The following is a 12,944-nucleotide window of genomic DNA, read 5'->3' as shown; positions in this document are numbered from 1 at the left end:
CAGCAGGCAGTCAGTGGCTGACGGAGGCCAGCGGGGGTTCGGTCCAGTCAAAGTCCTGCTGGTAGGTGTAGTAGGCGAGCCAGTAGAGGATGCTGAGCAGTCTCCAAGAGCACAGCAGACAGTCAGTGGCTGACGGAGGCCAGCGGGGGGTCGGTCCAGTCAAAGTCCTGCTGGTAGGTGTAGTAGGCGAGCCAGTAGAGGATGCTGAGCAGTCTCCAAGAGCACAGCAGGCAGTCAGTGGCTGACGGAGGCCAGCGGGGGGTCGGTCCAGTCAAAGTCCTGCTGGTAGGTGTAGTAGGCGAGCCAGTAGAGGATGCTGAGCAGTCTCCAAGAGCACAGCAGGCAGTCAGTGGCTGACGGAGGCCAGCGGGGGGTGGGTCCAGTCAAAGTCCTGCTGGTAGGTGTAGTAGGCGAGCCAGTAGAGGATGCTGAGCAGTCTCCAAGAGCACAGCAGGCAGTCAGTGGCTGACGGAGGCCAGCGGGGGGTCGGTCCAGTCAAAGTCCTGCTGGTAGGTGTAGTAGGCGAGCCAGTAGAGGATGCTGAGCAGTCTCCAAGAGCACAGCAGGCAGTCAGTGGCTGACGGAGGCCAGCGGGGGGTCGGTCCAGTCAAAGTCCTGCTGGTAGGTGTAGTAGGCGAGCCAGTAGAGGATGTTGAGCAGTCTCCAAGAGCACAGCAGGCAGTCAGTGGCTGACGGAGGCCAGCGGGGGGTCGGTCCAGTCAAAGTCCTGCTGGTAGGTGTAGTAGGCGAGCCAGTAGAGGATGTTGAGCAGTCTCCAAGAGCACAGCAGGCAGTCAGTGGCTGACGGAGGCCAGCGGGTGGTGGGTCCAGTCAAAGTCCTGCTGGTAGGTGTAGTAGGCGAGCCAGTAGAGGATGTTGAGCAGTCTCCAAGAGCACAGCAGGCAGTCAGTGGCTGACGGAGGCCAGCGGGGGGTCGGTCCAGTCAAAGTCCTGCTGGTAGGTGTAGTAGGCGAGCCAGTAGAGGATGCTGAGCAGTCTCCAAGAGCACAGCAGGCAGTCAGTGGCTGACGGAGGCCAGCGGGGGGTCGGTCCAGTCAAAGTCCTGCTGGTAGGTGTAGTAGGCGAGCCAGTAGAGGATGTTGAGCAGTCTCCAAGAGCACAGCAGGCAGTCAGTGGCTGACGGAGGCCAGCGGGGGGTCGGTCCAGTCAAAGTCCTGCTGGTAGGTGTAGTAGGCGAGCCAGTAGAGGATGTTGAGCAGTCTCCAAGAGCACAGCAGGCAGTCAGTGGCTGACGGAGGCCAGCGGGGGGTCGGTCCAGTCAAAGTCCTGCTGGTAGGTGTAGTAGGCGAGCCAGTAGAGGATGCTGAGCAGTCTCCAAGAGCACAGCAGGCAGTCAGTGGCTGACGGAGGCTAGCGGGGGGTCGGTCCAGTCAAAGTCCTGCTGGTAGGTGTAGTAGGCGAGCCAGTAGAGGATGTTGAGCAGTCTCCAAGAGCACAGCAGGCAGTCAGTGGCTGACGGAGGCCAGCGGGGTGTCGGTCCAGTCAAAGTCCTGCTGGTAGGTGTAGTAGGCGAGCCAGTAGAGGATGTTGAGCAGTCTCCAAGAGCACAGCAGGCAGTCAGTGGCTGACGGAGGCCAGCGGAGGGTCGGTCCAGTCAAAGTCCTGCTGGTAGGTGTAGTAGGCGAGCCAGTAGAGGATGTTGAGCAGTCTCCAAGAGCACAGCAGGCAGTCAGTGGCTGACGGAGGCCAACGGGGGGTCGGTCCAGTCAAAGTCCTGCTGGTAGGTGTAGTAGGCGAGCCAGTAGAGGATGCTGAGCAGTCTCCAAGAGCACTGCAGGCAGTCAGTGGCTGACGGAGGCCAGCGGGGGGTCGGTCCAGTCAAAGTCCTGCTGGTAGGTGTAGTAGGTGAGCCAGTAGAGGATTAGGAGCAGTCTCCAAGAGCACAGCAGGCAGTCAGTGGCTGACGGAGGCCAGCGGGGGATCGGTCCAGTCAAAGTCCTGCTGGTAGGTGTAGTAGGTGAGCCAGTAGAGGATTAGGAGCAGTCTCCAAGAGCACAGCAGGCAGTCAGTGGCTGATGGAGGCTAGCGGGGGATCGGTCCAGTCAAAGTCCTGCTGGTAGGTGTAGTAGGTGAGCCAGTAGAGGATGTTGAGCAGTCTCCAAGAGCACAGCAGGCAGTCAGTGGCTGACGGAGGCCAGCGGGGGGTCGGTCCAGTCAAAGTCCTGCTGGTAGGTGTAGTAGGTGAGCCAGTAGAGGATTAGGAGCAGTCTCCAAGAGCACAGCAGGCAGTCAGTGGCTGATGGAGGCCAGCGGGGGATCGGTCCAGTCAAAGTCCTGCTGGTAGGTGTAGTAGGTGAGCCAGTAGAGGATGAGGAGCAGTCTCCAAGAGCACAGAGGGCAGTCAGTGGCTGACGGAGGCCAGCGGGGGGTCGGTTCAGTCAAAGTCCTGCTGGTAGGTGTAGTAGGCGAGCCAGTAGAGGATGTTGAGCAGTCTCCAAGAGCACTGCAGGCAGTCAGTGGCTGACGGAGGCCAGCGGGGGGTCGGTCCAGTCAAAGTCCTGCTGGTAGGTGTAGTAGGCGAGCCAGTAGAGGATGTTGAGCAGTCTCCAAGAGCACAGCAGGCAGTCAGTGGCTGACGGAGGCCAGCGGGGGGTCGGTCCAGTCAAAGTCCTGCTGGTAGGTGTAGTAGGCGAGCCAGTAGAGGATGTTGAGCAGTCTCCAAGAGCACAGCAGGCAGTCAGTGGCTGACGGAGGCCAGCGGGGGGTCGGTCCAGTCAAAGTCCTGCTGGTAGGTGTAGTAGGCGAGCCAGTAGAGGATGTTGAGCAGTCTCCAAGAGCACAGCAGGCAGTCAGTGGCTGACGGAGGCCAGCGGGGGGTCGGTCCAGTCAAAGTCCTGCTGGTAGGTGTAGTAGGTGAGCCAGTAGAGGATTAGGAGCAGTCTCCAAGAGCACAGCAGGCAGTCAGTGGCTGATGGAGGCCAGCGGGGGATCGGTCCAGTCAAAGTCCTGCTGGTAGGTGTAGTAGGTGAGCCAGTAGAGGATGAGGAGCAGTCTCCAAGAGCCCAGAGGGCAGTCAGTGGCTGACGGAGGCCAGCGGGGGGTCGGTTCAGTCAAAGTCCTGCTGGTAGGTGTAGTAGGCGAGCCAGTAGAGGATGTTGAGCAGTCTCCAAGAGCACTGCAGGCAGTCAGTGGCTGACGGAGGCCAGCGGGGGGTCGGTCCAGTCAAAGTCCTGCTGGTAGGTGTAGTAGGCGAGCCAGTAGAGGATGCTGAGCAGTCTCCAAGAGCACAGCAGGCAGTCAGTGGCTGACGGAGGCCAGCGGGGGGTCGGTCCAGTCAAAGTCCTGCTGGTAGGTGTAGTAGGCGAGCCAGTAGAGGATGTTGAGCAGTCTCCAAGAGCACAGCAGGCAGTCAGTGGCTGACGGAGGCCAGCGGGGGGTCGGTCCAGTCAAAGTCCTGCTGGTAGGTGTAGTAGGCGAGCCAGTAGAGGATGTTGAGCAGGCCGAAGGAGGCCGGGAAGACGACGCGCGCGGTCCTGTCGATGTGGGACACGCTGTTGACCTGGCGCACCAGCTCCCCGGGCCCGCGAGGTCGCTTGCCCGCCGCCAGGGCCGCCTCGCGCTGGCGCCGGCGCCTGAAGTCGTCGTTGCCGGCCAGGCAGTACAGGAACTGCCTCCAGTGCGGCACGAGGCGCTCCGTCTGCGTGTGTCGCGTCACCCGCACCCGGGTCGCCGCTGGGGCGTGGCTCGCCACCGGGTCCTGGAACACCACGCTCTCTGGGGGGAGCTGAATTGTTGCCCCTTGGAAGGGCAGCCCTTCAGGATGTCTTTAACAGTGTTTTTTTTGAAAGGTTGTCTGAATTGTTGCTCCATGGAAGGGTAGTCCATCAGGATATCTTTAACAGTGGTGTTTTTGAAAGGTTGTCTGAATTGTTGTTCCTTGGAAGGTTAGCCCATCAGGTTTATTCTGACGTGGTGTTTTTGAAAGGTTGTCTGAATTGTTGTCCCTTGGAAGGGTAGCCCATCAGGATTTTTCTGACAGTGGTGTTTTTGAAAGGTTGTCTGAATTGTTGTTTCTTGGAAGGGTAGCCCATCAGGAGTTTTCTGACAGTGGTTAGTTTAGGTGTAGTTATGTTAGGTTAAGTTAGGTTAGGTTAGGTCACTTTAAAACTAACCACAGTCAGAAAAATCCTGAAGGGCTGCCCATCCAAGGGGCAGCATTTCAGCCGCCTAGCTCACTACCTGCAGCTTTTAGTCCACTCGGCTTGGGGAGTGTCACCTTCCCGTGGCTGCACAACCCCTCGGTTTGCAGCGTCATGGAGGACCGTTGAAGAAGTTAAAGAAGAAATAGTTTCGTGGTAAGAAACTAATTTTATCCCTTTTTCCTCCCAAAATGTCTCTTAATTATGTGTAATTTGGGGTGAAAAATTTTGAAAAAAAAATTAGAATTTCTAAATTAACCAAATTACTAGCGATGATAGTTAAATCTCAATAATCTAAATACTTTTACTAAGTAAATTAAATAATATTGATTTTATGCTAACCTTTTTAAGCATTCAGTTTATTATATTGGTTGGAAAATCTGAACATGAAAAATATTTAACGTGTGCAATAATTATAACCGTTTGTATACAACAATAACAGCTACATGTACAAAGTTGGTCCATGCTGTTAAAGCCGTTTCTCCGATCCGTATAATTCAGTGTCGTTGGTTTGATCGCACTTACTATCATTATAATTTCAAGCAATTTTAAGCTGTAGTGTGGCAGGGGCACTCACATTGTAGATTGGGCTGAGCAGTAGTGTGGCAGGGACACTCACATTGTAGATGGGGCTGAGCAGTAGTGTGGCAGGGACACTCACATTGTAGATGGGGCTGAGCAGTGGTGTGGCAGGGGCACTCACAAGGTAAATGAGGCTGAGCAGTAGTGGTGAAGGGGCACTCACATTGTAGATGGGGCTGAGCAGTAGTGTGGCAGGGACACTCACATTGTAGATTGGGCTGAGCAGTAGTGTGGCAGGGACACTCACATTGTAGATGGGGCTGAGCAGTAGTGTGGCAGGGACACTCACATTGTAGATTGGGCTGAGCAGTAGTGTGGCAGGGACACTCACATTGTAGATTGGGCTGAGCAGTAGTGTGGCAGGGACACTCACATTGTAGATGGGGCTGAGCAGTAGTGTGGCAGGGACACTCACATTGTAGATTGGGCTGAGCAGCAGTGTGGCAGGGACACTCACATTGTAGATTGGGCTGAGCAGTAGTGTGGCAGGGACACTCACATTGTAGATTGGGCTGAGCAGTAGTGTGGCAGGGACACTCACATTGTAGATTGGGCTGAGCAGCAGTGTGGCAGGGACACTCACATTGTAGATTGGGCTGAGCAGTAGTGTGGCAGGGACACTCACATTGTAGATGGGGCTGAGAAGTAGTGTGGCAGGGACACTCACATTGTAGATGGGGCTGAGCAGTAGTGGTGAAGGGGCACTCACATTGTAGATGGGGCTGAGCAGTAGTGTGGCAGGGACACTCACATTGTAGATTGGGCTGAGCAGTAGTGTGGCAGGGACACTCACATTGTAGATGGGGCTGAGCAGTGGTGTGGCAGGGGCACTCACAAGGTAAATGAGGCTGAGCAGTAGTGGTGAAGGGGCACTCACATTGTAGATTGGGCTGAGCAGTAGTGTGGCAGGGACACTCACATTGTAGATGGGGCTGAGCAGTGGTGTGGCAGGGGCACTCACAAGGTAAATGAGGCTGAGCAGTAGTGGTGAAGGGGCACTAACATTGTAGATGGGGCTGAGCAGTAGTGTGGCAGGGACACTCACATTGTAGATGGGGCTGAGCAGTGGTGTGGCAGGGGCACTCACAAGGTAAATGAGGCTGAGCAGTAGTGGTGAAGGGGCACTCACATTGTAGATGGGGCTGAGCAGTGGTGTGGCAGGGGCACTCACATTGTAGATGGGGCAGATGAGGGAGCTGCGGCGGCGCGCGGCGCGGGCTGGACCGCTGAGGTCCAGCAGCTCAGAGGTGACTGTCAGCTCCTCTGGCGCGCCCTCTGCATCCTCCCACTCCTCCTCGTCCACAGGTATCTCGCCGCTGCCCACCTGCGCGCAGTCAGACACTCTTCTACATCTCGTGATCGCAGAGTCATGCACTTTAATGCTTGAGGAAAGGACCTTCAAGATTGCATTTTTCTGAAAACAGTTTTTCCCTGACTAAGAACTCACAATGTCACAAAGACCTGTGTAAGGGAATTGGGAATGACCAATCACCTGCCACTACATGAGCGTAACACCTCGATACCTTCAGCCAACCAAAACTAATAAAATGTGTTATCACATGGGGAAGGGTTACCAAATATAAATCGTGGTACCATATTGCATTATGCATGGTTTGTGTCGACAACTTGCCAAAAATATTGATCTGGAGCAATGCTCTTAATATTTATGAACACTTAAATATATGAAAAATACTAGGATGGTGCGTTGTTACCCATCTCCCTGGTTTCCTTTCGCTGCAGTTTAGTCTACCGGTCTTAGTTATTCCCTTTCCCCATGGGACAGGCACTGGTTGCTGTGTTCATGTCCGAGGTAGAGCTCCCTTTCAACAATCAAGGTTGTGTTAGTTAACCTATTCGTTAATTCCAGGGTTTTGCGAAAATTTCATTAGTGTACAAGAGCAACGAAGGAAACTAAAAATGGTCGATAAATTGTAGGCATGTTCCTTTTGTGAAGGCCAAACATCAAATCTGGTTTTGTTTTTCCTAGCAAATATATAAATGAAGAGACTGAATAGTTTCTTTGGGAGTGTGAACCAAATATGTGGTAAAAGTAGAGATTGACAGAACGTTTTTTTTCTGTACATAAACAAATATTTGCTGATGTCTAGTATGTACGTTTAAGCGATAAGTAGGCACAGGACTGGAAAAAGAACTGGCCTCAAATTCGTTTGAGCGATCACTAGGCACAGGACTGGAGAAAGGAACTGGCCTCAAATTCGTTTGAGCGATCACTGGGCACAGGACTGGAGAAAGGAACTGGCTTCAAATTCGTTTGAGCGATCACTAGTGTTACCGCTTCCGGTATAGTTTAATGTTCTTAGTAATTAGTTTGAATCATGCTACTCAGTAACATCCATGAGAGAATTAAAGAATTTGAACCCTGCTCTTACATTGTTTGGTTTTAAAGCATCTCACACCTGCGGAATGAAAAGGGGAACTATATTTTGTACAATCACGTGCGGTGGGATCGTGCCACCCGCGTGAAGTTTGACCCTCCTTGGGGGCAAGAGTGTGAGGACAGATTGTTGACCGCGGCGTTGCTGGAGTAAAGCAACAGGGCGGTTTCACTAGGCACAGGACCGGAGATAGGAACTGGCCTCAAACTCGTCCGAGCGACCACCAGGCACAGGAATGGAGAAAGGAACTGGCGATCACCAGGCACAGGACTCCTCCAGTGCGCGCGCGGGCGGAGTGAGGGCGTCACCTTGGTGAAGTAGTGCACGCCGGCGAACTCGAGCAGCGTGGCGATGCAGTAGAAGAAGCTCATGAACAGGAAGCAGTCGAGGGCCGTGGCGTAGCGCACCTTGGGCAGGTCCGTGCGGCTGTCCAGGCTGATGGTGGACAGCGTCAGCACCGTCGTGATGCCTGCAACACCGCCCCGTCCCAGCCCTCCAACCTCGCAGGCTCCACGCTCAGTCGTCGTGTTACACAACACGTATTACACGTATTGGACATACGCCATTGCTAAGCACATGCATGTCTGTAGAAGAAAACGACAAAAAACACAAATGACAAAAACACAAATTAAGCAAAAAAATTGCTGTTGTCAGGATATGTTTTGTCGTGTTTTGTCTCGTTTTAACTGTTGTGCTGAATTTTTTTGGGTTCGCTATTTTTCTGCTGTCATCATTTGGAGGTTTTTTTTTTTTCGTTCTGTTAGTCCATTTTTCTTAGTTTTTTTCTTTGTTTGTTGACCATATTCCTGTTGTGGAGTATTGTGTGGTGTTTATATCCTGATAACAGCAATTTTTTGATTAATTTGTGTTTTTGTCATTTGTGTTTTTTGTAGTTTTCTTCTACAACATACATGTACTTAGCAAAGCCGTATGTCCAAAAGCCTACATCAAGTCATGCACTCCCATTGCACAAATCTTTCAAAGATAAAGTATTATACGTTTGATAACATGCTTAGCATATATACCTGTTAAGCCAGAACTACAGTATCCCGTCGCCTCCGTCCGTTAAACCGTTAAAGGTCCCAAAAATTTTCATTAGTCGGCCCGGCAAAAGTTTGGCAAACTCATACTTTATGTATGTATTGTTTTAGATGTGGCAGCCTGTTGTTACTGGAATACAGGCCTGTGGTGTTTTGTATTAGGTCGTTCAGAATTTTTTTTGTATAATAACATTGCTGTTCTTATAAAACTCACGTAAAAAACAACCAATCACGAGTCTGAATTATTCCGAGGACATGCTGGTACAACACGTACAAAAAAACATGACATAAATAGTAAACAGCATCGAAATAAGTATCTGCGAGAAAAAAACACTGATTGTTAGTAACACTTACTTATTTTAAAACAAATAGTTCAGTCTCAGTTTCAAATTATTTCTTTGAAGAATACAGGATATTATTAAAATGAACTTTGCATGATTCGATGGCGTAGTTTTTGATTATTCCCGAGGAAACATGACCGCCGCTTCGTCGTGAGCCAAGATGGCGGCCGACGCGCCAAGATGGCGGCCGACGCGCCAATATGGCAGCCGGCGCACCAAGATGGCGGCCGGCGCACCAAGATGGTGGCCGACGCGCCAAGACGGCGGCCGGCGCGCCAAGATGGCTGCCGGCGTGCCAAGATGGCGGCCGACGCGCCAAGATGGCGGCCGATGCGCCAAGATGGCGGCCGGCGCGGCGCGCACTTACCCAGCCCCACGCGGTCGCTCGTGGCCTCGCGGTGGATCCAGAAGCTGACCCACGACAGCACCACGATCAGCGTGCACGGCACGTACACCTGGATGAGGAAGTAGCCTGCGTGGCGCTGTAGGTTGAAGTTCACTTGCAGCACCGAGAACTGCCCTGCGACGGGAACCACACATAACTTAGAAAGTCACAATTTAGAACTGTCATAACTTAGAAATCTTGGAAAAATCCTCATAACTTAAAAACACACAACTTAGAAAGACCATAACTTAGAAACACACAATGCAGAACCACACAACTTAGAAACGTTATAATGTAGAAAGTCATAACTTAGAACTGTCATACTTAGAAAATTCTAAGTTATGTGTTTCAAAGTTATGTATTTCTAAGTTATGACAGCACCCCCCCCCCCCTTGCTACCCGCCACACGCTCTCTCTCTCTCTCTCCCGGCCGGACACCTACACTAGACGGGAAGCCTTCTTTTCACAGACGAGAGAGCCACTCCCGAAGTTCCCCGAAGTTCATGCTAGCTTTTTTTCCCCGTTCTATCTCAGTATCTTTTCCAAAATGTTTTAAAGTATTTATAAAGTAGGTAACCTAACCTAATTGACCATTAGTTATCATGAGTTACAATGAACAAAAAAACCGAAGATGCACTATCGAGCGTTTGGCTCTCTCGTCTGTGAAAAGAAGGCTTCCCACACTAGACACTGGACAGGTCGCTGCACTTCATCTACTTACCGTGCTACACAGTCAGTTTCTTTTTCCTTCTGTAAATGCAACAGAGAAGCCACGTAAACGTACATTTACATGGAAACAACTGCACCACTACAAAATAGCGTTCACAGCAATATTGGGTTCGCATTCTTACCCGGCCATTTAAAAGCGTTCCAAAACTAACACGGTAAAAAAAAACTCAAATTGTTGAATATTCAATTACCTTTGCCATGGTATTGAAAAAAAAAATGCTTGACTGGAAACATAAATTAAAAATGTTAAATCATGCGCCAATTTTCTTAAGAAATACTCGGTATTATTTCGAAGAAAAAAAAAGTATTCTGTACATGCAAAAATAGCCATAGCCATGTGTTGTACAAAATTTACAATGTATATTTTTTTCTTGTAGCATAACAAACTATTTCTTGGCAACTTGATCCCGAAGGAGTCTTTTACACCACTTTTCAAAACATCGCAGGCTTTCGCGGCCACTGCCAACATTTTCTTGGCTTCTGAGTGTGGGCCGTGTCAGGTGATTGTCTCTGCGACGTTTCGGCAGTCATATCGCAGCTGCCATCATCAGGTAGACTGAGCCTGACTGATGGCAGCTGGCGATGGCTGCCGAAACGTCGCACGGCCCACACCCAGGAGCCAAGGGAAGCCTTCTTTTCACAGACAAGAGAGCCAAACGCCCGATCTTGCATCTTCGTTTTTTTTTGTTCATTGTAAATAAATTGCGTGGTGTTGATAAAAGGAAATACCATAAACAAGGCAACGGTATTTATTTTTACGCCGCCATATTTTTCGTTTGCCGTGTGTCCGTGAATGCCTATTTTGGACAACTCATGATAACTAATGGTCAATTAGGTTAGGTTAGCTGCGTTATAAATACTTTAAAACATCGTGGACGGTTGATTTGGTTACGATAGCCACATTAAAGATATGTTAAATCATGCATGTAAACGGTTTCCTAGCGCTGGATAGCTACGTATTAAAAAAGTTATTTGCTAAGCAACCATAAAATGATTTTACAGTATTTTTAATGTAGCTATACTTATCTAAAATAAAACCAACCATCAACAATGTGTTAAAGTATTTATAATGTAGCCAACCTATCCTAAAAATCGACCGCAAAAATTTAATGCCGCACCGGTTTATACAATGAGATAGAACGGCGTATGACGTATGAGTAAGCTACATCCCATATAAACACACCTGTTGTGTTACGGGGGGGGGGGGGGGGGGGGGGGAAGCGAGCATGAACTTGGGGGAACTTCGGGTGTGGCTCTCTCATCTGTGAAATGAAGGCTTCCCCAGAAACCAACAGAACATCGCTACAAGCTTTGAATATATATATACTGTATAGAAGTCGCCAGCCCAGGTTAAAATTTCTAATACGGTTTTGAGGTAGTTGGTTAATTCACCGCCGCAATCGCCACCATCTCTAGGGCATCGACTTGTGGTGGTCCCTAGCGGACAAGTGTCGAACTCTTCAAACACCCCTTCCCCCTCCCGTTGAACGACCGTGAGCTGCAGTGAATGATGGATGGGGGGTGCGGGGAATGACAGCGGGCGACAGCGCTGCGCTCTAACGTGTAAGTAAGAACTAAGACGATACAGGGCGTTACGGCAGCGCACTGCAGCGGTGAAGTTCCCAAGCTGCTCATCATACGCTTCTGAAAAACGTAGAGTAAATCCTATCCACTCGCGACTTCTATACAGTATATATATTCAAAGCTACGCGGGTGAAGCAGCAGCAACCAGGGCAGGGCGGTAGGGGACCCACCCTCGCGCCGCTGGAAGGTGAGGTTGCGCTGCGGACTGCTCATCAGGTCGAACTGCGACAGCGCCAGGCCGCTCACGAAGTCCACGCTGCTGTCCGACTGCCAGCGGTACACCAGCTCGCGGCTCGTGTACGCGTCTGCGGCAACACGCGACCCCGCACCCTCACAAGTCAGCGCGACCACGCACCTGCCTTGTAAAACATTGGTTGTCTGTAAAGTCGGTTTACGGACGATAGTTCAACGTGACAACGTCATAACAAAACATTGGTGAAATGGTTGCTTACTTTTATGAATAAATTTGAATCATTTTTATTTTAATAATAAAAGAATAAATACTTGAAATTATACTCGTAATCAGATTTTTAAAATGCAAGAATAATTATCCTTTATTGCCGAAATTGTTGTTGTAATAAGCTATGAAAACCACATTAACTTTTCACTTCACTTTATAAACAGTCGACGAAACAGTTCACGTGTACAGTAGATGTAAGTTGTGTGCTGCCGCTGTCTTTCTTCTCCTCGGACGCATAGGCCAATCGAGTGGAAGAGAGATAGATGCGGCGCCAGCGTACAATGAGAGTAACGGGACACAGCGTAACGGAACAATGAGCGTAACGGGACACAGCGTAATGGAACAATGTGCGCAACGGGACACTTTTTTGTACGTGCAGCCGGCGTTCATAGATTTATTAGACGTTGTCACGTCAAAAACACAATGTCGTAACTTAGAAAAAAATATATCTGAGAACTGACACTACTCATAAACACACAACTTAGAACTGTCATATCTTAGAAACACACAACGCAAATTCACATAACTTAGAAACACGTATCTTATACAAACACAAAACGGAACCACACCACTTGAAAAAACGTCGTGACTTAGAAAAAAAAAATATATCTGAGAACTGACACTACCCATATTAACTCAACTTAGAACTGCCATATCTCAGAAACGCACAACGCAAATCCGAATAACTTAGAAAAACAGAAAATCAAGAACAGGCATAATTAAGAAAATTCTATCTTGTGTGTTGTGAAGTAGTGACAGCAGCTCAAGCCTCAAGCCGCTGCACAGTCGCAGTCTCCACTACTCCCTCCCTCACTACTGCAGCAGGCTGCAGTGCTGCTACTGCATCGGGCCAGAGTCCCACCAGCCAGTGACAGTAGGAGTGACAGAGTGAGATAGTGACAGAGTGAGATAGTGAGATAGTGTGACAGTGATTTAGGGAGATAGTGATATAGTGAGATAGTGATATGGTGAGATAGTGAGATAGTGATATAGTGAGATAGTGAAATAGTGATATAGTGAGATAGTGATATAGTGAGATAGTGATATGGTGATATACTGATATAGGGATATGGTAATATAGTGAGATAGTGAGATAGTGAGAGAGTGAGACAGGGACATAGTGAGAAAGTGAGAGAGTGAGTTAGAGAGTGAGAATGAGCGTGTGAGTAAGTGAAGCTGGACTCACAATGATCCGTCACATCCGTCAGTCAATCACGTGACCTGCAGCCAATCAGATGGACAGAAAAGTTCCACCCGTCCGTCCGTC

At 49.8% G+C, this 12,944-nt stretch overlaps 1 protein-coding gene across 1 annotated transcript in view; it reads right to left on the bottom strand.

Annotated features, from left to right (window-relative positions):
- Positions 1 to 3,370: 3,370 nt before the first annotated feature.
- The window catches only part of LOC134532309 (gamma-aminobutyric acid receptor subunit alpha-2-like), a 53,546-nt gene continuing 43,972 nt past the window's right edge, over positions 3,371 to 12,944 (bottom strand). Inside the window, exons 9-13 of the mRNA XM_063368727.1 lie at positions 11,388 to 11,522; positions 8,887 to 9,039; positions 7,447 to 7,607; positions 5,914 to 6,066; positions 3,371 to 3,718 (exon numbers count right to left, since the gene is read on the bottom strand). Of these exons, the coding sequence (XP_063224797.1) occupies positions 3,371 to 3,718; positions 5,914 to 6,066; positions 7,447 to 7,607; positions 8,887 to 9,039; positions 11,388 to 11,522 (950 nt within the window). The remainder of the gene's footprint in view (positions 3,719 to 5,913; positions 6,067 to 7,446; positions 7,608 to 8,886; positions 9,040 to 11,387; positions 11,523 to 12,944) is intronic.

This window comes from Bacillus rossius, chromosome 5 (assembly GCF_032445375.1).
Source record: "Bacillus rossius redtenbacheri isolate Brsri chromosome 5, Brsri_v3, whole genome shotgun sequence".
NCBI classification, from domain to species: domain Eukaryota; kingdom Metazoa; phylum Arthropoda; class Insecta; order Phasmatodea; family Bacillidae; genus Bacillus; species Bacillus rossius.
Note: the sequence above shows the minus strand (reverse complement) of the source record. Positions and strands in the feature narration are given on the sequence as shown.